General features: G+C 37.4%; 1 protein-coding gene across 1 annotated transcript; it reads right to left on the reverse strand.

Annotated features, from left to right (window-relative positions):
- Nucleotides 1-206: 206 nt before the first annotated feature.
- Gm10096 (predicted gene 10096) lies at nt 207-23,102 on the reverse strand. The gene is made up of 9 exons (NM_001102678.2): nt 22,966-23,102; nt 21,385-21,507; nt 15,710-15,776; nt 15,136-15,170; nt 11,918-12,043; nt 11,545-11,608; nt 3,263-3,344; nt 714-812; nt 207-394 (listed from the first exon to the last, which is right to left on the reverse strand). Exons 2-9 carry the CDS (start codon nt 21,479-21,481, stop codon nt 326-328), a joined length of 639 nt encoding a protein of 212 aa, NP_001096148.1. The 5' UTR covers nt 21,482-21,507; nt 22,966-23,102; the 3' UTR covers nt 207-325.
- Between the last annotated feature and the right edge of the window lie 3,646 nt (nt 23,103-26,748).

Raw genomic sequence — 26,748 nt, forward strand, 5'->3', positions numbered from 1 at the left:
CTTATTCATTTAGATTTTGTTTGGAAGTTAATATAAAGAGGCTCTTACACTTAAACAAGAAAATGATTAAAGATGTTTAAAAATAAAGGAGTTCTATTTTGACTCTAAAGGTATACCTCCTAGTTAACTTTGTAATCATGGGGGTTAACTTCATTCTTAGAATCATCAGAATTACAAGGATTAAAGAGCCTTTCAAACTCTGTTTCATAGGAGACAAAAATGTTAGTGAATTTTTTATTAGGTTACAAATGTACCAGCAAGTGAGAAATATGTATGCTTCATTAGTCTGAAGATGGGAAAGGAGAAGAGTACTTCAGAGTATGCTTCATAATGTCTCTTCACCATCTACATCAAAAAGCATATCGTAGTTGTTGGTCTCCATGTTCATCAAACCCTAAAACAGAAAAGCACTTCTTACTAAAGAAACTCCAAAGGATACAAATATGAAAGATTCTGTGCAAATGATGTATAGATGTGCTATGTTTAGTTAAGCAGGATAATTATAGTGTTAATAAACTATGAGGTACATCTGAGGTCAAATTCCCAATTTATCATTTCATGTCTTGAATAAGTCCTACAAAGTCATTAGGATTTTACAGATAATATCAGTCACTTCAGCAAGAAATAATTCAAAATAGCAAGTAGTTAAACTTTTTGATTCCTAAAACATATTTCGTTTCCTAAGAACATTTTATGGACCATGTGCAACATACCTCCATGGACTTCTCATGCATGTCTTCAATTGCTTCCATGGTCGGACTCTGACTACATTCGGACAGTTTTAATGCTTGTTGTTCTTTTTGATAATTGTTCTACAAATGTAAAAGGAAAACATTACTGTAACAATTCTGTTCATTTTTGTTGTTACTGCCATGCAGCATGAATGCTAGGCTAACAACCAACCACTTAATGTATTTCCAATACTAAAATGTTTACGTGAGCAAAAATAATTCCATATGAAAAGTAAAAGGAATAGTTTTCCAAGTGATTTAACATTTTAACAACTATTATGACTAAATATACTTATATTTTTAAGTAACATGAAATACAATTATACTACCAATTGTGGGTTAATAAAACTTTTTTTTTTATGAGAAATTGTTTGCCATGCTGCAGAGACTGGCCTTAGCCTCTCAAGTACTTAAGTTTATAGGCATGCACCATGTAAACATGAACTTGGTAAAATCCTAGCCCTGTAAGCTTAACTCTAGCTAGTGTTAATGCTTTTACCATATGGTGGCCTCCTTTTTCTAACTAGCAGAAGTAATCCCAGGAGGTGGTTCACTACCTCATCTCTGTATCTAGTCCCCACCTAAGGTGTATGTGCCATGTCTTCTACTTTCTCTTCCTTTCTTAAGGATGCCTTATACTTATTCTTTACTAAGTCCAACATCTTCACTTTTCTCAACTATTGTCAAGAGTTTCAGCAATTGTAACTGTTATTTTAAATTCATGACTTTAGCTGGTTGTCAGTGTAATGCCTATAAAACTAACTTTTATAAAGTTTGAGTTAGAATGATCACAAGATCATGAATAGTCTTGATCACTTAAAGATACCCTGCCTCGAAATAAAGTGTAAAAAGATGTCTGGGGACAAAGTTTAGTGGTAGATTTGTTGTCTCTAGGTTCCAATCTCAAGTAACACATGGAAGAAGTAATATAAATTTCTCTTCGTATTCTTTATGTTGGCAGACAACCATGGTAATTTGCATTTAAAAAAATTAAGACAAGCCATTTCCACCTTTTCTCATTGTGCTACTAGATTCCTATTTTGTCCTTTATTCACTGTGATCAGTTTTGTACCTCACATTTCCACTCAAATCATCCTGATTAAGTACAATGACCTGCACTTTGTGAAGTTTCCCTTTAAAAAATGTACACGTGCATACATATGGAGACAAAGGATTAATATTGGGTGTCTTCTTTGGTTGCATCCCACTGTTTGGGAGACAGGGTCTCAATGAACCTAGAGCTCATCCATTAGGCTACAACTGGTGGCCAGGAAGCTCTGGGAATCTTCTTATCTCTGAACTAAATCTGAGTTTGGTGGTTCTAAAATGCTCACCACCACACCAACTTTTATTGTTGTGGTGGTTTGTTTTTAGTTTTGCTAGTTTGTTTTGTTGTTGGTGGTGTTGGTGGTAGTGGTGGTGGTGGAGGTGTGTGCGTGCATGCTTACTCAGGGAATATAAACTCGAGTCTCCATGCCTACAGTGAGAAAGATTACCAAATAAACCATCTTCCAGCCCTGCAAATCTATTTTATTTGGCCCATTAGCAGCATATGACAAAGTTAGTGAACTTTTCTTCCTTAAATGTTTTCCTTCACTCATGGTAGTTTTATTTGTACCAATTTTTCTCTTCCCTTACTGGTTCACTCTCACCCCCCCACCCCTACCTCATGCAGAATTACAAATATTGAAGTACTCTGGGAGTCTGTCTTTAGACTCCTCATATACATGGATGATTACTCCCCCTTGAAATTTCATCCAGGGTTCAAGGTTTAAAAATTGCCTTCAATTGGAGTATTCATTTACTTTTTATCTTTAGTCCCTATCTCTTTCCAGAACTGACTCATAATGGCGGCTTCCTCAATGCCTTCCCAGGCAGGAATGGATCTCCTGTTCATTTCAAATTGAATACTTCTCAAACTATTAACCAATCAAATAAAAAATAGTTAATATGGTCATCATCTCAGATCTTACTTGGAAACTATGTGCTGACTACAGTCATTGGTACAGTAATGGAGAGATGATCTAAAATAGTTTGGTGATATTCTTCCACAGGAATATTCTGCCAGGGCTGTTGAGAAAGGTTGTTTCTATCCACTGTTGTTACAAAATTTGTACTAAGTTTAGGATTGTAAGAACTGATTTGCCAGTTTGAGTTGGCTTTCGAATATTAACAACAGAGTCCAGATGACACCAGTAAGTAAGCTTTCTCTCTCCTTTCAACTGTACCTGAGGCTGACATAGTGTGCTTACTTTTGTAGAAACTGGTAATCCTCTCTTCATCTTTCAGCAAAAGTCTGCCTCTTGAAAATTTATAATCTGGTCTACCAGAAAATACCTAGTGGTTTTCATTGATATAGTATGTGATCATACTTCTCTGCTTTACAATTCAGTAGGACTAGAACAGAACCAAGGATAGATAGATAATGAAACTTAACTTCGTTTCATGTGCCCAACACAAGGCTAGTTTCTCCATTCCTACTTGATACTTAGTTATTCTAGGTTAATTATAAAGTTAGTTATGATACCAACCACTGATTTTTCTTGTTCTTCATTGAATTTCTGTATATCCATATCAAACTTCTGCTCACACAATTTGTTGTTGATCTTCTTTCTGTAAAGCACAGTAATAAAAGCAGTCACATTTCATACCAATATGAAAAAGAACACTCAAAACAAATTAAATTGACCATTTCATACTATAAAAAGAAAAACAGCAGTAAAATATTATCTAATGGGAAATCATTATAGTTTTTTTTTCCCTGAAAGATTATCAGAGAAGTCTTCTTTTATGTTTTAGCTTTTCAAAAATTAAAGTAGTTTTAATACATATATATCTTATTTTAGAAAATTAATTGTATTTCAAAGTATTTTTTCATTATTTTCTATCAAATATAATGTCTAATTTATTTTGCTATATTGATTCAGTTAAGACTTAGTGCAAAACATAAGTCAATTAAAATATACAAATTGTCTGCATATGTAATTGATTTTTTCCATATTGTTAAACATAATAAACAACAAATTACATTTCTAAGATTTTGTGCAAGACTTCTGTGTTTCCACAATGAATGTAAACCAAATTTTAAAATCTCATTAACAGGTACTTAAAGTAGAAAATAAAAATTTTCACAGATTTCTAAGATTTAGATTTAGTTTCCTTGAAGGCATGAAGTTATAGGGTTAACTGCTTAGACAAAATCAAAGACGCACATTTTTACTAAAAGCTCAGTAATGTTTTTTTTTTCAACTTCAGCCACATATAATTTTTAAAATGATACAAATGTGACCCTACAAACCTAACAACTCTACCTCTCCCATTTGTTTGTTTGCCAAAGTCATTCTAATTTCTGGTTGCTTTTTTTTGAAAGAATCTTTGATATAAGTTTCCATGTGTTTTCTCTTTATGTGACTCCAGGTCCAAGGTGTCTGAAATAATCATCTTATATCTATGGGAAACAGGCACATATGTGGTGCACATATATACCTGTAAGCAAAACACTAATACACAAATATGTCTGAAAAATAGGTATTAAGAGCTTTGTTTCTTAAGCCATGTAAGACGTTTTGGGTCTATGATCCTAGTCTAGGAAGCTTAGCAGGAGATTTCCAGTGTAAAGGACAACATAGGTTACATAGGAAAATTCCAGCCAGCCTGACATACATAGTGAGACTATATATCAAAGACAAATTATTATCCTCAAAGAAAGCTCATGCAACATTCAATTACATATAATTTAAAATAGATTCTTTGGGATCTGAGTTTCATTCCCTCACTGGTTAGTAAATTTGTCTTTCACTTTCAGTTACATAATTCATTTTATAAAAATCAGTGAGGGGTTTGGTGAGATGATTCATCAGTTATGAGCACTGGTTCCCTTCCAGAGATGTGAGAATGGATTCCCAGCATCCACAAGGTTGCTCACAACCTATAACTCCAGTTCCAGGGAATTCAATGCCTTCATCTGGCCTCCTCAGGTACAAGACATACAAGCTGTGTACATACACACAATCAAGCAAAACAAACATACCCATAAAATAAAATTTAAAAAAATAAGTAATAAGGGTTATATTAAAGAATTCATTTTTCCATTGTGTCATATAAAGAAAAGCACAGAGGAGTTTTAGAAAAGAAACTGACTTAATATAAAATTAATACTGGGTCAACGAAATACTGTTGCATGTACAGAATTTTGTATACATATCACTTAGCTTTGAATACATGGAATGTAGAAAAGTTTACATCATTTTTTTCCTCTAAAAATCCCTTCAATGCAGTTATGAAAATGCCTCAGTAATAAATAGGATTTACTGTGAAAGGAGGACGTTCGCAAGTTTGATTCTAGTACCCATTTGGAAAACTAACCATGGATGGTTGCTTCTACAATAGCAGCACTGTGGTAGGCAGAGTGAGAATTGCTAGGACTTGCTGGCTGCTTATCTAGCTACATGTTCAGTGAAAGAGCAGGTCTTACGGGAATAAGGTGGAAAGAAATAGAGCAAAACCCAACATCCTCCTCTGCCCTCCACATGTGTATATATGCACCACAGACACAAATATACGAAAAAATTAAAATTAAGTTTAATTAATGTCACACCTGTTGAAAAAGCACCATTTTCACTTCTGTACCACAGGCAAAAATAAGTCCATGATGCTAAATCAAAAATATTTGCAAGAGTCCGTGTCATGAGTAGATCTTGGGTGCTGACCTAGTCCCACAATACCCCTAGTAAGCTCAAATCCCAGGTGCTCTAACACTACCAGGATCACAGGAATGGCCCCAACATCAGGAGTAACTGAGTCCCTAAGGATCCAGGGACACAGGAACTCCTGCCTTGCCAGTGGCATGGATTCCTTCTGGTCTGAAACTGCACCTGGATCAGACCTGGGGTACTGGCTCTGCACCCACTCTTAAAACACCCATAGGGAGCATGACTCCCAGGTATTCTGAAATGCCCAAGATCACAGGATCACAGAGGAAGCTCGACTCCCAGGAGATCAGACACACCCAGGAACACTGGAGTTCTGACAGAAGAGCACAGCTGAGGGCACAACATCTTTCCCAACAACCTGTGTATCTGGGACCCCCACAAGAACCAGGGAAACAAAATCATCCTCCCGGCCAGAGGCACAGGTTCCTTGCAGTATGCAACTGTGTCTAGAGAAAACCTAGGGCTCTGGCACCCCACCAAATCTTGCAACACCAAGAAAACGTTTAACCCCCAGGAGCTCTGACACAGCAGGATCTCAGGAGATTGGTCACACCAGGATTTCAAGATCCAAGAGGCAGCATGACTTCCAGGAGCTCAGACACCCCCAAAATATCAGGATCCCAGGATCCCAAGATCTCAGAGACAGCTGGACTCCTATGAGTTCTGACACAACTAGGATTACAGGAGGGACAGGCTCCAGACAGAGACAGCAAGGGAAGGTAGCACCAAAGAAAATGAGATGGCATGAGGTAAGTGCAAGAATATAAGCAATAGCAACCAAGACTAGTCGGCATCATCATAACCCAGTTTGGCCACCAGAGCAAGTCTTGAATACCTCAACATATTGGAAAAGAAAGATTCAGATTCAAAATCACATCTCATGATGATGATAGAGGTCTTTAAGAACAAAAATAGTTCCATTAAAGAAATACAGGAAAACAGCTAGAAGCCCTTAAAGAGGAAACACAAAAATCCCTTAAAGAGTTAAAGAAAACACAATCAAACAGGTGAAGGAATTGAACAAATACCATCTAGATCTAAAAATGGAAATACAGAATAAAAACTCACAAAGAGAGATGAACCTGGAGAAAGAAAACCAAGGAGACATACATGCAAGCATCTCCAACAGAATACAAGAGATAGAATAGAGAATCTCAGGTACAGAAGATACCATAGAAAACATTGACACAACAGTGAACGAAAATGCAAAATGCAAAAATCTCCTAACCCTAAACATCCAGGAAATCCAGGACACAATAAGAAAACAAAACCTAAGGAAAATAGGTATAGAAGAGAGAGAAGATTCCCAAGTCAAAGGGCCAGCAAATATCTTCAACAAAATTATAGAAGAAAACTTCCCAAACCTAAAGAAAGATGCACATGAACATACAAGAAGCCTACAGAACTCCAAATAAACTGGACCAGAAAAGAAATTCCTGCCGACACATAATAATCAGAACAACAAATGCACTAAAGATAAAATATTAAAAGCAGTAAGGGAAAAAAGTCAAATAACATAAAAAGGCAGACCTGTTAGAAATACACCAGACTTCTCACCAGAGACTATAAAAGCCAGAAGATTCTGGACAGATGTTATATAGACTCTGAGAGAACACAAATGCCAGCCCAGGCTACTATACCCAGCAAAACTATCAATTACCGTAGATGGAGAAACCAAAGTATTCCATGATAAAATCAAATTCACACAATATCTTTCCACGAATCCAAACCTTCAAAAAAATAGATGGAGAACTACAACACAAGGAGGGAAACACTACACCATACAAAAATCAAGAAAGAAATCTTCTTTCAAGAAACCCCAAAGAAGATAGCAATATAAACATAATTCCACCTCAAACAACAAAAGTAACAGGAAACAACCAACAGTCACTGGTCTTTAATATTTCTTCTTAGCAATGGATTCAATTCCCCAATAAAAGACATAGAGTAATAGACTGGATACATAAACAGAACCCAGGATTTTGCTGCATACAGGAAACCCTCCTTAGTGACAAAGACAGACACTACCTCAGAGGAAAAGTCTGGAAAAAACTTTGCAAGCAAATATTTCCAGGAAACAAGATGGAATAGCCATTCTACTATGGAATAAAATCAACTTACAACCAAAAGGTTTTTGTTATTGTTTTTTTTGTTATTGTTTTGTTTTTGTTTTTGTTTTTGTTTTTTAAAGATAAGGACTGTCACTATACTTGTCAAAGGGTGAATCAACAAAGATGAACTCACAATTCTGAACATCCATGCTCCAAATGCAAGGGCAACCAAATTCATAAATGAAACTTTACTAAAGCTCAAAGTATATATTGTACCCTACATAATAATAGTGGGAAACTTCAACACCCCACTCTCAGCAACGGACAGATCCTGGAAACAGTAACAAAACAGAGACACTGTGAAACTAACAGAAGTTATGAAACAAATGGTTTTAACAGATATCTATATCTATAGATATCATAGAACATTTTATCATAAAACAAAAGAATGTGCCTTCTTCTCAACACCTCATGATGCCTTCTCCAATACTGACCATATAATGGGTCACAAAACAGGCTTCAACAGATATAAAATATTTAAATAATCCCATGCATCCTATCAAGTCACCACGGACTAAGGCTTATCTTCAATAATAATAGAAATAAGCCAGGCATGGGGGCACATGCCGTTAATCCCAGCACTCGGGACACTGAGGCAGGTGGATTTCTGAGTTCAAGTCCAGCCTGGTCTACAAAGTGAGTTCCAGGACAGCCACGGATACACAGAAAAACCCTGTCTTAACCCCCCAAATAATAATAATAATAATAATAACAATAAAAATATAAATAATAGAAAACCCATATATATACACGTGGTAGGTGAACAACAGTCTAATCAACGATAACTCGGTCATGGAAGAAATTAAAGACTTTTAGAGTTTAATGAAAATGAAGCTACAACATATCCAAACTTATGGGACACAATGAAAGCATTCCTAAGAGAAAAACTAATACCTCTGAGTGCCTCCAAAAAAGAAACTGGAGAGAACATACACTAGCAGCCTGGCAGCACAGTTAAAAGCTCTAGAACGAAAGGAAGCAAATTCACCCAAGAGGAGTAGAAGGCAGGAAATAATCAAACTCAGGGCTGAAATCAAACAAGTGGAAACAAAAAGAACTATACAAAGAATCAACCAAACCAGGAGCTGGTTCTTTGAGAAAATCAACAAAATAGATAAACCCTTAGGCAGACTAAAGAGAGGGCACAGAGTCAGTATCCAAATTAACAAAACCAGAAATGAAAAGAGAGACATAACAACAGAAACTTAGGAACCCCCCCCCCCAAAATCATCAGATCCTACTATAAGAGCCTATACTTAACAAAACTGGAAAATTTGGATGAAATGGACAACTGTCTAGACAGATATCAGGTACCAATTTAAATCAGGATCAAATAGACCCTGTAAACACTCCTATAACCCCTAAAGAAATAGAAGCAGTCACTAATAGGCTCCCAACCCCCTCACAAAAAATAAAAGCCCAGGATCAGATGGGTTTAGTACAGAATTCTATCAGACCTTCAAGGAAGACCTAATACCAATACTCTTCAAACTTTTATGCAAAATCAAAAGAGAAGGAACACTATTCAATTTTCTATGAAGCCACAATTACACTTATACCCAAAACATACAAAGACCCAAATGAAGAAAGGGAACTTGAGACCAGTTTCACTTATGAATATTGATGCAAAAATACTCAATAAAATTCTGGTAAACCTAATCCAAGAACATGTTAATATGATCATCCTTCATGATCAAGTGTTCTTCATCCCAGGGATACAGGGATGGTTCAATATATGGGAATCCATCAGCGTAATCCACTATGTAAAAAATCTTGAGGAAAAAAAAACAGTATTATCTCATTAGATGCTGAGAAATCATTTGCAAAAATTCAATAACTCTTCATGATAAAATTCTTGGGAAGATCAAGTCAAGGCCCATACCTAAACATAGTAAAAGCAATATAGAGCAAACCAGTATCCAACATCAAATTAAATGGAGAGAAACTTGATGCAATCCCACTAATATCAGACAAGACAAGACCACTCTCTTCCTACCTATTCACAGTAGTATATAATATAGTAGAATTTTATAGTACTAGAAGTTATATCCATAGCAACTATATAACAAAAAGAGGTCAAAGGGATAAAAATTGGAAAGGAAGAATTCAAAATATCACTATTTGCAGATGATATGATAGTATATGTAAGTGACCCCCAAAATTCCAACAGAGAACTCCTAAACCTGATAAACAAATTCAGCAAAGTGGTTGGATGTAAAATTAACTCAAGCAAATCAGTAGCTTTCCTCTACTCAAAGGATAAACAGGCTGAAAAAGAAATTATGGATACAACACCCTTCACAATAGTCACAAATTATAATACCTTGGTGTGACTCGAACCAAGCAAGTGAAAGATCTGTATGATAAGAACTTCAAGTCCCTGAAGAAAGAAATTGAAAATCTCAAAAGATGGAAAGATCTCCCATGCTCATAGATTGGCACAATTAATTTAGTAAAAATGGCCATCTTGCCAAAAGCAATCAACAGATTCAATGCAATCTCCATCAAAATTTAAACTCAATTCTTCATAGAAATAGAAAGAGTAATTTGAAAAATCATTTGGAATAATAGAAATCCAGTATATCAAAAAACTATTCTCAACAATAAAAGAACTTCAGGGGGAATCATTCCCGACCTCAAGCTGTATTATAGAGAAATAATGATAAAAATGTATGGTAATGGTACAGATACAAGTACTTCATGAAATTCACAGGCAAATGGATGGATCTAAAATATATAATCCTGTGTGAGGTAACCCAATCCCAATAGAACAAACATGGTATGCACTCACTGATAAGTGGATATTAGTCTAAAAGCTCAGAATACCCAAAATGTAATCCACAGACCACATGAAGCTCAAGAAGAAGGAAGACAAAAGTGTGCGTGTTTCAGTCCTTCTTAGAATGGGGAACAAAATACTCCTGGGAGGAAACATGGAGATAAAGTACAGAGCAGAGACTGAAGGAATGACCATCTAGAGTCTGCCCAAACTGTGTATCCATCCCATATGCAGACACCAAACCCAGTCACGATTGTGGATGCCAACAAGTGCTTGCTGACAGGAGCCTAATATGACTTTCTCCTGAGAGGCTCTTTCAGAGCTTGGCAAGAACAGAGGCTGATGCTCACAGCCAACCATCAGACTGATCATAGGGTTCCCAGTGGAGGAGTTAGAGGAAGGACTGAAGGATTTGAAGGGGTTTGCAACCTTATAGGAAGAACAACAATATGAATGAACCAGACCTCCCAGAGCACCCAGGGACTAAGCCATCAACAAAAGAGGGGGTATCATGGCTCCAGTGCATATATAGCAGAAGATGGCCTTGTCAGACATCAGTGGGAGGAGAGGTCCTTGGTCCTGTGAAGGTTCAATGCCCCAGTGTATGCACATGCGAGGGTGGGGAAGTGGGAGTGGGTGGGTGGGCGAACACCCTCATAGTATCACAGGGAGGGGTAATGGAATAGGGAGTTTCTGGGGTGAAACCAGGAAAGGGCTATTATTTGAAATGTAAATAAAGATATTATCACATAATAAATAAATTAAATTAAAATAAAAATATTCACAAAATACTACATATAAATAAGTCATTAAGATGTCATATAGTATATTAATCAATATTATCTAATATATAAATTATGTTAATACTATATAGTTTTAAACAAATTATATATCCAAAAATGTACCTTCAAAATTTCCCAGTATATTTTGTACTGGAGATCTGTGAAGTAATTAAAGCTTTACAAAGTAAGGATGCTGGGGATACTGTTTGATTGCTCAGCTTTTGTCCTACAAGCAGGACGATGAGAGTTTGACCCACAACATTACAGCCTCCAAGAAAACCATTCAAATTAAGGATTAATCTTATAGAAATATTGTTTATAGTATATATCATATTTCAATTATTAATATACATTACTTGCTATACAATCAATTAAACTTTTCTGGAAGTACTTACACTAAGAAGGAAATAGTAAGTTTGAACATATTACCGTGTATCTCCAACTACTTCTTCAGGATTTGCATTCCCATCATCATGAGTTACTGGATTCTGTACTGGGTTCGTAATAAAACAAGATATTAAAACAATTATGTTATTTTGCAAATTTTAATGAAATACTTTGTGATCATTCAGGCATAGTGCCAACATTAGGTTTTAAAGCAGATCTATTATTTGCCTAGAAGTTAAACAAAATCAAGTAATGTCTAATTGTCATCTAAAAATATGTTTTAAGCTATTTATTTATATGTTGTGATTAAAGACAAGAGATACAATATGAGATTTTTGATCTCCTTTACAAGCCTAAGAACAACTGAGAAAAAAAGGAAGTGTAACATCAATGCCCATCATTAAATATCTGGTACCTTCCATAAGGTCCAATTCTGAAGCATTCCTAACTTGCTGTTCACCACTTAACAAATTCCAGTTTTCCATTGGTGTCTCTACAGAACGTGCAAAACGCTGCCATTCCTCTGAGAAACTTACGTTTTCTGATTTAAAATAAAAAAAGAAATTTTCTCAAGCCTTTTGAATAAAAAATCACTTAAACTAATAAAATTGAAATATAAAATAACATTAAGGAATGATTTTTACAAAAACAGCACTTCATAATTGCATGAAGAGTTTAAAGATAAAACCATATTTCTATTACCCTCTGATTTAATACTAAAGACTTTAGTATTTAAACATGGAACACAATAGTTGGCTTCAAAGATAGCCATTAATAACCTTAACTTTAATATGTACACATTTTTAAAAAGAATTATTTAAGTTGAATAAAGTATCTTGGTCTTCCTTACTATAAAAGAATAGAGGTGTGTTATTTTTTAGTTTAAAACTCTCTCTCTCTCTCTCTCTCTCTCTCTCTCTCTCTTTCTCTCTTACACACACACACACACAGACACACACACACACACACACACACACACACTATGATGGCTTTAACTGTGACTTCATGTGGGTTTATATCTAAACATAGGAGGATCTGCATGTTGGTCCCATTCCTGCAAGGTTTTTGATAAGTTAGAGCAAATGTGTCTGCATCTCAATCTCCAAATAAAATCATAGTTGCTATTATCACAACCAAGCTCCTCAATCTTTTTCATCGAAATACAAATCTAAATTATAAAGTTCTGTCTGGCTGGACATATATTTCACTGCTACAGCAAGAAGCTCTGGGTTCAATCTTCAACTATGAAAAACCCCCACAAATTTTAAAAGTAAAAAATAAAACAAGTATGTTTCCTCAGGTCCCAGTACATTTGTAAGGCTGAGGACTTCAGTTTCGAGGCCAGTTCAAGCTGCACATGAGGTTTCAGACACTCCTGAGATACAGAGTTAGAGCTTACTTCCCTAAACCAAAACAACACATAAATAAACACAGCCTGGCCTGAAGTATGTCTGAAGTTCCAGCACTTCAGAGGCTGAGAGGAGCCTCGGGATTTTGAGGCCGTTTGGATCCTATATATACAAATTTCGGCAATCTGGCCTTTCAACACCAGGTAGAAGAAAATGAAGACTCGTCTTCAGTTTGTTTTTAATGAATTTCTGTCGGGTAGCAGCAGCACAGAAAAGGTTCTAGTCTGTTTCTGCCACTAACTGACCTCCAGTTTACTCACACTTCACATCCCCAGGCCCAAGGAAGACTTTCAGGGTCTCCAATTCCATGGCCTTCCTGCTTTCTGCTAGATGCTAGGCTTTTCAAACTCCTGCCCTTAGTGAAGTTCTCCGTTTTTCACCGCAGAGGTCTAAGTGGGTAAAGTCGATTGTGAACCCAGCAGCAGTGCTATCCGGAGTCCAGGGAGGGTCACCTCCTCTCCTTACTCTGGAAGTAACACCTCCGCCCCGCCACCTTCACCCCACCCGGACCCCCACCTGAACCATTATTAACCATCTTTTAACAGGTCACTGACTACCTCCACAGAGACTTCCCCCTACCATGCTTCCTCAAGAAACTTCCCTTCCTCAAGAACTCAGCTTCGTGGCCACCACAAAGCATACTGGGTAACAGGGATTGGGCAGCTGGAAAACAATCTCAGCCAAGCCCCTTGCTGATTGGCCGTGTTTGCACATGCTTACTAAAGTGAGAGAGGCTCTATCAGTCATCTGTCATCCAAGCAGCAAATAAGAGATAGTATTTTAGCTGCCACTACTACCCAGAAGTTTTCCATTTTCCAAGTTTGCAATACTAACTTGAAACTTAAAATAAAATGAACCCTAAAGAAGACTCTCCTACTTTGTTTCAGTTGAAGGGGCTGTTATGTGTATTTCGGATTTGTTTTATTTATTTAACTAACGTGCTTTTGCATGTTTGTATTTGTTCAACATGCATGTCTGGTGCTCATAGAAACTAGAATAGGATGCCAATTCCCCTGGATCTCGAATTACAAATGGTTGTGAGCCATTATATGGGTCCTAGGAACTAAACCTTGTTTTTCGAGCAACAAGTGGTCTTAATTTGAAAGCTATCTTTCCATCCCTGTCCTGTGTGTGTTTTAAGGTATGCTGGATCATTTCTCTCGATAGATGTTTATTTTTAATATACAGTGGAGATTATAGAAATATGACACTTTCCTAATATTGTCTATTTCCAGAAAAAGAAAAAAAACATAATTTTAAAGGATTCTGTAAATCATAAAAAGAGATTCAGCAAAAATGATGTGTATACATTTCAGTATATGTGTGCAGAAGAAGGCTTTATTCTCAATCATATTCCAACTTACATTTTTTGTTTGTTTGTTTTTCCAGACAGGGTTTCTCTGTATAGCCCTGGTTGACCTAGAACTCAACCTGTAGACCAGGGTTGCCTCAAACATAGAAATCCCCTGCTTCTGCCTCCCAAACGCTGGGATTAAAGGCATGCGCCACCACTGCCTGATCCAACTTAAATCTTCAGAGACAGGGTGTCTCTGAATCTGCAGCTCACCAACGTCACTAGCCTGGCTAGCCAGCTAGCTATCTCTACCTACTCAGCACTGGACTGCAGCCTGCATTTTTAAAGTGGATTCTAGGTCCCCACCTTAAGTCCATATATTTTCAAGGAAAGCACTTTACCAAGTGAGCCATAATTCTAGCCACTCTGCAAGGTTTGTTATGTTGCTGTAGCCACTGTCTTTTTATATGGGGGGGGGTGTATTTCTCTAATCATGCCTGAATTTAGGTTCCTAAAATGCTTAATGCTGGTTTTGTTTGTTTCCTTATAATAGCCAATTGCATTTCTTGCTCACTTTACAGTTAATTGGGCAAACTGGGAAAACTAACATTTCATTTGCTAGGCTTATTGCTGTGTTTTGTTTGTTTGGTGGGTGTTTTGTTAATTTCGTGTGTTGGTTGGGTTTTGTTTTGTTTTTTCACCACTGAAGATGAAACTCATAGCTATTACATGGTGCTGTACCACTGAGGTACACCTTCAGCTAATCTTTGTTTCTGAATGTTGGGTGAGTAGTCATCTGTATGTGTTTTAAAGAAAACTACAATTACTGTGAAACCTAAAATTATCCTCTTATGCTGTAGGGTTTATAGAGATCTGATGCCATCTTATGTCCTCTTCAAACAACAGGCAAATATCTCCAAAAACACCTACCTCCAGATTTATCCAACATACTGTCTTGTTCATCTCTGTGAAGAAAGGACAATAAAATTTTAAAGCTAGAAATATAGTGGACTGGTAGAGCATTTGCCTAGCACACAAAAAACTTTACACAGGAACTTCTTTTAATTATTTAGAATAAATATATAATGTTTGGTTTGGAACAAATGTCATTTGCATATAAAATACATGGCAGACAACCAAAGTGAACCTGAATTATTTACTTTTAACAATTCATACATTTACAACACACAGTAGTTTATTCATAACTCTCCCACACTTGCTGAGACCCTTCTTCTTCCCAGATGGTCCCCCTCTTATTTTTATTATGTTTCTCCTTTTGTTTGTGTGTATATCTGGGAAGATCCCATGCAGGTGGGTATATTGTCCTAGTTGCTATGTGTTTGTGATGACAAGGACTTAAGGACCCCAAGCTGGGCTTGAACTCAATATATAGCTGCATCTGACCATGAATTGTTGATTTTCCTGAATCTACTCCTCCAGTGAAGGGATCACAAACACTACTTTTGAAGTACTCTATTGAACTGGGAAAAATTGAAAATATTACCTTATATCTTCATCTGCTTCTACGTGAGGCGGCATATTCTCATGTTTGCCAAATGCTGGCCTCTTTACTATATTGACAATAGAAAATGGAAACATTTGAAAGTATGCTATATAAGTAATAGTTAATAAAGTATTTTCAATTTGCATTTCTCTGGAAAAACTGCCCACGTGAGTTTTTCAAACAGTTTTATAAATGAAATAATTACATCAAGGTTATTGAGTATACAAGGAGAAAACAAAACTTAAGGATAATAGGTATAGATGAGAAGTAAGATTTCAGACTTAAAGGGCCAGTGAATATCTTCAACAAAATTATAGAAGAAAACTTCCCTAACCTAAAGAAAGAGATGCCCATGAACATAAAAGAAGCCTACAGATCCCCAAATACTTTAGACCACAAAAGACATTCCTGCCATCACATAATAATCAAAACACCAAATGCACACAAAAAAGAGAATATTAAAAGCAGTAAGGGAAAACAGTTCAAGTAACATATAAAGGCAGACCTATCAGAATTTCACCTAACTTCTCCCCAGAGACTATGAAAGCCAGATGATCCAGGACAGTTGACATACAGACCCTAAGAGAGCACAAATGCCAGCCAAGGCTACTATAAACAGTAAAACTCTTTTACCATAGATGGTGAAACCAAGGTATTCTATGACAAAACCAAAATTACACAATATCTTCCAACAAATCATGCCCTTCAAAGGATAATGAAGGGAAAACACCAAAACAAGGAGGGAAATTACATTCTAGAAAAAGCAAGAAAGTAATCTTGCAGCAAAACTAAAAGAAGATGGCCACATGAACAAAATTCCATTTCTAAAAACAAATATAACAGGAACCAACAACGACTTTTTCTTAATATCTCTTAATATCAGTGGACTCAAATCCACAATAAAAAGACATAGACTAAAAGACTTAATGTGTAAGCATGACCCAGCATTTTGTTTCATATAAGAAACAAACCTCACAGACAAAGACAGATATTACCTCAGAGTAAAAGTCTAGAAAACAATTTTCCAAGCAGATGGTCACAAGAAACAGGCTGGAGTAGGCATTCTAATATCAAATAAAATTGACTTTCAACCCAAAGTTATCAAAAAAGACAAGGAGGAACACTTCATATTCATCAAAATTAAATTTACCAAGAGGAACTCCCAATTCTGAACATCTATGCTCCAAATGCAAGGGCAGCCACATTCATAAAAGAAACTTTAGTAAACCTCAAAATACACATTGCACTGCACACTATAATAGTGGAAGACTTCCAAACCCGTCTCTCATTAATGGACACATCCTGGAAACAAAAACTAAAAACAGACACAGTGAAACCAACAGGAGTTATGAAACAAATGGATTTAGTTGATATCTATAGAACACTGTATCCTAAATCGAAAGGATATCCCTTCTTCTCAGTACCTCATGAGGCCTTCTCCAAAACTGACCATATAATCAGTCACAAAACATGCCTCAACAGATATAAAAATATTGAAATAATCCCATGCATCCTATCAGATCACCACAGACTAATGCTGATCTTCCATAATAATATAAATAATAGAAAATCCACATATATGTGGAAGGTGAACAACAACCTACTCAATGATAACTTGGTCAAGGAAGGAATAAAGAAGGAAATTAAAGACTTTTTAGAGTTTAATGAAAATGAAGCTACAACATAACCAGACATATGGTACACAATGGAAACAGTAATAAGACTAAAATTCACAGCTCTGAATGCCTCTAAAAAGAAACAGGATAGAGGATGCAGGAGCAGCTTGACAGCACAACTAAAAGCTCTAGAACAAAAGGAAGCAAATTCTCACAAGAGGAATAGAAGGCAGGAAACAATCAAACTCAGGAATGAAATCAACCAATTGGAAACAAAGGAACTATACAAAGAATCAACCAAACCAGGAGCTGGTTGTTTGAGAAAATCAACATGATAGGTAAACCCTTAGCCAGACTCACTAAAGGAAACCGAGACATCATCCTAATTAACAAAACCAGAAATGAAAAGGGAGACATAACAACAGAAACTTAGGATATCCAAAAAATCATCAGATCCTACTACAAAAACCTATACTCAACCAAACTGGAAAATCTGGATGAAATGGACACATTTCTAGACAGATATCAGGTACCAAATATAATTCAGGATCAGATAAACCCTAGAAATACTCCCATAACACCTAAAGAAATAGAAGCAGTCATTAATAGTCTCCCAAACAAAAAAGCCCAGGATCTGATGGGTTTAGTAAAGAATTCTATCAGATCTTCATGAAGACCTAATACCAATACTCTTCAAACCATTATGCAAAATCTAAAGAGAAGGAACATTATTCAATTTGTTCTATGAAGCCAGAATTAAAATTATACTCAAACCATACAAAGATCCAATGAAGAAAGGAAACTTCAGACCAATTTCCCTTATGAAAATTGATGCAAAAATATTCAATAAAAGCCTTGCAAACTGAATCCAAGAATACATAAAAATGATCATCCATCATGATCAAGTACACTTGATCCCTGTGATGAGGGATGGTTTAATATACAGAAATCCATCAACTTAATCCACTATAGAAACAAACTCAAAGACAAAAATCACATGATCATTTCATTAGATGCTGAGAAAACATTTGACAAAATACAGCACCCATTCATAGTAAAAGTCCAGGATAGATCAGGAATTCAAAGCCTATACCTAAACATAATAAAAGCAGTAGACAGCAAACCAGTAGCCAACATCAAACTAAATGGTGAGAAACTGGAGGCAATCCCGCTAAAATCAGGGACTAAACAAGGCTGCCCACTTTCTCCCTACCTATTCAACATAGTACTTGAAGTCCTAGTCAGAGCAATTAGACAACAAAAAGAGAACAAATGAATACAAATTGGAAAGGTAGAAGGCAAAATCTCACTATTTCCAGAAGATATGATAGTATATATAAGTGACCCCAAAAATTACACCAGAGAAATCCTAAATCTGATACACAGCTTCAGTGCAGTAGCTGAATACAAAATTAACTCAAACATATCGGTGGCCTTTCTCTACAAAAAGAATAAACAGGATGAAATAGAAATTAGGGAAACAACACCCTTCACAATAGTCACAAATAATATAAAATACGTTGGTGTGACTCTAACTGAGTAAGTGAAAGAAGGATCTGTATGATAAAAATGTCAAGTCTCTGAAGAAAAATCAAAGAAAATCTCAGAAGTTGGAAAGATTTCCCATGCTCATTGATTGGCAGGATTAATGTAGTAAAAATGGCTATCTTGCCGAAAGCAATATAAAGATTTAATGCAATCCCCACGAAAATTCCAACACAATTCTTAACTGAGTTAGAAAGGGCTATTTGCAAATTCATCTGGAATAAGAACAAAACCTAGGATACAAAAACTATTCTCAACAATAAAAGAATCTCTCCTGGAATCACCATGCCTGATCTCAAGCTGTACTATAGAGCAATTGTGATAAAAACTGCATGGTACAGGTATACTGATAGACAGGTAGATAAATGGAATAGAACTGAAGACACAGAAATGAACCCACACACCTATTGTCACTTGATCATTGACAAAGGAGCAAAAACCATCCAGTGGAAAAAAAGACAACATTTTCAACAAATGGTGCTGGCTCAATTGGCAGTTAGCATGTAGAAGAATGCAAATTGATCTATTTTCATCTCATTGTACAATGCTCAAGTCTAGGTAGATCAAGGAACTCCACATAAAACCAGAGACACTGAAACTTATAGAGGAGGAAGTGGGGAAGAGCTTCGAAGACATGGGCACCGGGGAAAAATTCCTGAACAGAACAGCAATGGCTTGTGCTGTAAGATTAAGAATAGACAAATGTGACCTTATAAAATTGCAAAGCTTCTATAAGTCAAAGGACACTGTCAATAGGACAAAACAGCAACCAATAGATGGGAAAAAAATCTTTACCAATCCTAAATCAGATGGGGACTAATATCCAATATATATAAAGAGCTCAAGAATCTGGACTCCAGAAAATCAAATAACCCCATTAAAAAATGGGGACAGAGATAAACAAAGAATTCTCAACTAAGGAAAACCGAATGGCTGAGAAGCACCTAAAAATGTTCATCATCCTTAATTATCAGGGAAGTGCATGTCAAAATAAACCTGAGATTCCACCTCATACCAGTCAGAATGGCTCAGATCTAAAACTCAGATGACAGCAGATGCTGGCGAGAATGTGGTGAAATAGGAACACTCCTCCATTGCTGGTGAGATTGCAAGCTGGTAAAACCACTCTGGAAGTCAGTCTGGTGTTTCCTCAGAAAATTGGACATAGTTCTACTGGAAGATCCAGCAATACTCCTCCCTGGGCATATTCTCAGAAGATATTCCAACTTGTAATAATGACATGCTTCACTATGTTCATAGCATCCTTATTTATAATAGCAAGAAGCTGAAAACAACCCAGATGTCCCTCTTCAGTGGAATGGATACAGAAAATGTGGTACATTTACATAATGAAATACTACACAGCTATTAAAAACAATGAATTCATGAAATTCTTAGACAAATGGATGGATCTGGATGATATCTTCCTAAGGGAGATAACCCAATCACAAAAGAACACACATGATATGCATTCACTGATAAGTGGATATTATCCCAGAAGCTCAGAATAACCAAGATACAATCTGCAAAACCCATGAAACTCAAGAAGAAGGAAGACCAAAGTGTGGATACGCCATTCCTTCTTAGAATGGGAAACAAAATGTCCATGGAAGGAGTTATAGAGACAAAGTTTGCAGCTGAGACTGAATGAATCCAGAGACTGCCTCACTCAGGGATCAATCCAATAAATAATCAACAAACCCAGACACTATGGCAGATGCCAACGAGAGCTTGGGGACAAGAGACTGATATAGCTGTCTCCTGAGAGGATCTGTCAGTGCCTGACGAATACAGAAGTGAATGCTCACAGACATCCATTGTACTGAGCACAGGGTCCCCAATGATGGAGCTAGAGAAAGTTCCCAAGGATCATAAGGGGTTTGCTGCTCCATAGGAGGATGAACAATATGAACTAACCAGTACCCCCAGAGTTCCCTGGGACTAAAGCACCAATCAAATAAAACAGATGGTGGGACTTATGGCTCCAGCTGCATATGTAGGAGAGGATGGCCTAGTATGTCATCAACGGGAGGAGAGACCCTTGGTACTGAAAAGGTCCTATGCCCCAGTATTAAGGAATGCCTGGGCCAGGAATTGGGGGTGGGTGTGTTGGGGGCAGGGGGAGAGGTAAGAGGAGAGGGGATTTGCAGAGGGGAAATAGAAAAGGGGATAATATTTGAAATGTAAATAAAGAAAATATACAATAGAAAAAAGGAATGAAATAATTTATTTGCAGGTATTATGAAATAAATTCATGTTTTGCTAACATATAGGAACAACGTTCATGTCTTTTTCTGGGGTAAAATCATAGCAAGTTATCGTTTCTCAACATATTATGTCTACAGTGCCAAGAGTAGGTATATGCACTGCTAAAACTCAGGTATAGGAATATATAGATATAGGTAAAATTAGAAATGAAGTATATGAAAACTTAGAAAAGACTTCTTCCATTGCAGGTGAGTTGGGAAAGGTCTAATGAACTTCAGGACACAATCAATACTGAAGACTGGATACCTTCAGAATGAGCCTGCTCTTCTTCTTCATCTGAATCATAGTCAAGAAGTAATAAGTAACCATCCTTTGGTATCACCCACAGTTTCTTAATAGACATTTTTCTCTTAAGCGCTCAGTTGTCTTCTTAGTTAAAAAATAAAAATAAAAAGGAAAAAAGAAAAAAATGTAGTTATCTAAATCCAAAGGTATCATTTAAATAGTTAAAAATGTCAAAAAGTCAAATAATTATATAATTATCTTAGCTCATTGAAAGATTGTTTCTTTTGTTTTTTAACACTTATATTTTTAATAATTTGTTTTTATCAGAGAGTTTTGCATACATATTCAATATGGTCACACGTGTACATGTGTATGTGTGTGTGTATGTGTATATGTATACACACACACACACACACACACACACACACACATATATATATATATATATATATATATATATATATATGCTTCCCCTTAAAATTTCCTTCATGTATCCCAGTTATCATGTCCCTCTCCCTCCCAACTTTGTTTTAAAATCTTCTTTAACTTACTTATTTTAAATCCTTCTTTAGAACCCAAGTTAACAATCTGTCATTTCTCAGTTTAAAAAAGGCAAAAACAGGCCAGCCTTTAATACGTGAGTCCTCCCTTTCTCACCAAAAATGATGAGCAAAATGTGTTTGCATTTAAACTTTGAGGCATCTGAATTTTGGTACTATCTCCCAAAGATTCTTTTTAAACAAAACATCAGCAATTCTGATTTTCAGTATATCTCAGTTTTAAAGTAAATTCATAGTACTATCCAGAAAGATGATGAACATGGTAACTATATATTCATGTCAAGAAGACCCAATGCTCAGTCTACAACAAACACTCACCACCACTACCCACACAGAAAATCCTTATATTGGAGAAATTTGGGATTGGGGGAAGCCGAGGATTTCAAACATCTGAAGATTGTAAGTTAAAGGCCAGCCCAAGCCAGACCAGTCTGAGCTACAAAGGAAGATCCCATCCTACAGAACTAAAACTGAGAGAAAAAGCTGAACTTGGTGGTCCAAGTCTTTAATCCCAATACATGGGCGATTAGACAGGAGGATCCCTGTTCAGAATCCTTCCCAGATTACTTATTAATCTCTTGTAATGTCTCCTCTTCTTCTTTTCATTCATTCTTCCTACGCCACTCCCCTCTCTGCAATGTCCATACAGTCTATACCAAAGGAACACACCGTAGAGAAGACAATGAAGAGGGAGGAATCCTCAGTGTGTTTTAATTGGATCCGGGACAGCACACAGGGCAAGCGCCAAGTTGGACCCTAAGGCTCCTTACAGCACACAGGACAAGCGCCAAGGCTCCTCACTCACAGCCCCATGCTCCCCCGACCCACAATCCTGCAGCCAGCTCTCTGATCCTATCCCAAGGCCCCATGATTGTGTCCTCCAAGGGTTCACAATCTTCTAAGGCCCTGACCTGTTCAATCCTCTGCCATGAATATGGTCCTCCACCTTCAGTTAACAATCAGAAGCCATAGGAAATGGCGATCATGAGGCATTCCCTCACCTAGTGGCCACCTGGGCCTGATATGCCCCACCCTGTCATACCTCGATTAACTGTCCAACAACCCTGAGCAGAGCCGATTATCACTTAAAGGTTATCTCAGAGGTGAACACCTTCACAACTGCACCCTTCCGTGCTCAACTCCTCAATGGTAAAAAACCGTTGTCAGCAGAGATTCCTGGACTGAGGATTCTGAGGACCCTTTGTGATGCAAGCTGGAGAAATCAGGTCTGTGCTGATTGGCTGAATATATCCTGCTCATGCGTACATGGAGTACCAGGCACCATCGCTTCAAAGGGAGTTTTCAGAAGGTGGGAATGAGCTACTACTGGCTTTAAGACAATTTCTAGGTTTTAAGCCCTTACATACTTGAAAAACTTGAACAAATGTGAAACATATGAAACACTGCAAATGGCACTACTTTATTTCAACAGTAGAGGCTCTTGCATGCCATTTTGGTTTGTATTTATTCATATGCGTAACAATGAATGTGTGTGGACTCTTTCTGAATGTACATAAGCACACCACAAGAGTTTATTCTGTCCTAAGAGATCAGAAGGGAGCATCCAGATCCCCTATATCCCCTGGTACCCTCCTGTCTCCACCTTCCTAGTACTGACCTTGATTACAAGAACATGCTAGACCCTTCTGGCCCTCTCTCTCACTTATGCCTCTGTTGCCTACAGAGGCTGGAAGTGTGCACTGATTCTCTGAAACTTTAGCTGTGCATAAATTGTGAGCCACGATGTGGGTGTTTTGTGCCTGGTCATCTGCATAGAACAGGTGATTTTAACAGATGAGTCATTTTTCCAACCACTGTTTTGTGCACTTATTTGCATTCCTATGGTTTCTTCAGGTACCAGGCATGCATCTGGTGTGTTTAAATTAATGTTGACCTAACACACACACACACACACACACACACACACACACACACACACACAAAACCCACTGATATTTTTTAATTTGCATATTTCTCTATAACTCCTTTTGTCCTATTTCATGCCTTGTACAACTTCCTTGTGAGGTGTATTCCTTTTCTTTGTTTTTTGTTTGTTTTCAATTTTTTTACTACATATTTTTTTCATTTACATTTCAAATGCTATCCTGAAAGTCCCCTATACCCTCCCCCTCCCCGTCTTGCTCCCATACCCATCCACTCATATTTCTTGGCTCTGGCACTCCCCTGTACTGCAGCATATAAAGTTGGCAAGACCAACGGGCCTCTCTTCCCAGTGATGGCTGACTAGGCCATCTTCTGCTACATATGAAGCTAGAGAAACAAGCTCTGGGGATACTGGTTAGTTCATATTGTTGTTCCACCTATAGGGTTGCAGACCCCTTCTGCTCCTTGAATACTTTCTCTAGCTCCTCCATTAGGACCCTGTGTTCCATCCAATAGATGACAGTGAAAATCCACTTCTGTATTTGCCAGGCACTGGCATATCCTCACACAAGACAGCTATATCAGAGTCTGTTCAGCAACATCTGGCTGGCATGTGCAATAGTGTCTGCATTTGGTGGCTAATTATGGAATGGATGCCTGGGTGGGGTAGTCTCTGGATGGTCCATCCTTTCGACTTAGCTCCAAACTTTGTCTCTGTAACTCCTTCCATGGGTATTTTGTTCCCTATTCTAAGGTAGTATGAAGTGTCCATGCGTTGTTTTCCTTCTTGATTTTCTTGTGTTTTTTTTTTTTTTTTTTTTTTTTTTGCAAATTGTATATTGGGTATTGTAAGTTTCTGGGCTAATATCCACTTATCAGTGAGTGCATTTCAAGTGACTTCTTTGTGATTGGGTTACCTCACTCAGGATGATGTCCTCCAGGTCCATCCATTTGCTTAGGAATTTCATAAATCCACTGTTTTAATAGCTGAGTAGTACTCCATTGTGTAAATGTACCATATTTTCTGTATCCATTCCCCTGTTGAGGGACATCTGGATTCTTTCCAGCTTCTGGCCATTATAAAAAAGGCTGCCAGGAACATACTACTGCACGTGTCCTTCTCTGGGTATATGCCCAGGAAAGGAATTACTGAATCTTCAGATATTACTATGTTAAATTTTTTGAGAAACTGCCAGACTGATTTACAGAGTGGTTGTAAAAGCTTGCAATCCCACGAGCAAAGGAGGAGTGCTCCTCTTTCTCCACATCCTCGCCAGCATCTGAGGTCACCCGAATTTTTTATCTTAGCCATTCTGACTGGTGTGAGGTAGAATCTCAGGGTTGTTTTTATTTGCATTTCCCTGATGGTTAAAGATGCTGAACATTTTTTCAAGTGCATCTCAAACCTTCGGTATTCCTCAGTTGAGAATTCTTTTTTAGCTCTGTACCCCATTTTTTTGGGTTATTTGAATTTCTGGAGTCCAGCTTCTTGAGATCTTTGTATATATTGTATATTAATCCCCTATCAGATTTAGGATTGGTAAAAATCCTTTCCCAATCTGTTGGTGGCCTTTTTGTCCTATTGACAGTGTCTTTTACCTTACAGAATCTTTGCAATTTTATCTGGTGCCATTTGTTGATACTTGATCTTACAGCACAAGCCATTGCTGTTCTGTTCAGGAATTTTTTCCACTATGCCCATATCTTCGAGGCTTTTCCCCACTTTCTCCTCTATAAAATTCAGTGTCTCTGATTTTATGTGGAGGTCTTTAATCCACTTGACTTAAACTTCGTACAAGGAGATAAGAATGGATCAGTTCTCATTCTTCTACATGATAACCACCTGTTGTGGTAGCACCATTTGTTGAAAATGCTGTCTTTTTTCCACTGGATGGTTTTAGCTCTCTTGTCAAAGATCAAGTGACCATAGTTGTGTGGGTTCATTTCTTTTTTTTTAAGTTTTATTAGGTATTTATTTCATTTACATTCCCAATGCTATTCCAACAGCCCCCCACACGGTCCCCGACCCACTCCCCCCCTCCCCTCCCCCACTCCCACTTCTCAGCCCTGATGTTACCCTGTACTGGGGCATGTAAAGTTTGCACGACCAATGGGCTCTCTTTCCACTGATGGCCGAATAGGCCATCTTCTGATACATATGTAGCTACAGACATGAACTCCGGGGGTTACTGGTTAGTTCATATCGTTGTTCCACTTATAGGGTTGCAGATACCCCCAGCTCCTCGGGTACTTTCTCTAGCTCCTCCATTGGGGGCCCTGTGATCCATCCAATAGTTGACTGTGAGCATCCACTTATGTGTTTGCTAGGCCCCGGGATAGTCTCACAAGAGACAGCTATATCAGGGTCCTTTCAGCAAAATCTTGCTGGTATAGGCAATGGTGTCAGTGTTTGGAGGCTGATTATGGGATGGATCCCCGGGTATGTCAGTCTCTAGATGGTCCATCCTTTCACCTCAGCTCCAACCTTTGTGTCTGTAACTCCTTCCATGGGTGTTTTGTTCCCAATTCTAAGAAGGGGCAAAGTGTCCACACTTTGGTCTTCGTTTTTCTTGAGTTTCATGTGTTTCGCAAATTGTATCTTATATTTTGGGTATTCTAAGTTTCTGGGCTAATATCCACTTATCAGTGAGTACATATTGTGTGAGTTCTTTTGTGATTGGGTTACCTCACTCATGGTGATGGCCTCCAGGTCTATCCATTTGCCTAGGAATTTCATAAATTCATTCTTTTTAATAGCTGATTAGTACTCCATTTTGTAAATGTGCCACATTTTCTGTATCCATTCCTCTGTTGAGGGTCATCTGGGTTCTTTCCAGCTTCTGGCTATTATAAATAAGGCTTCTGTGAACATAGTGGAGCATGTGTCCTTCTTATTGGTTGGAACATCTTCTGGATATATGCCCAGGAGAGAAATTGCATG

The sequence above is a fragment of the Mus musculus genome, chromosome X (assembly GCF_000001635.26).
Source record: "Mus musculus strain C57BL/6J chromosome X, GRCm38.p6 C57BL/6J".
Lineage (NCBI taxonomy): Eukaryota > Metazoa > Chordata > Mammalia > Rodentia > Muridae > Mus > Mus musculus.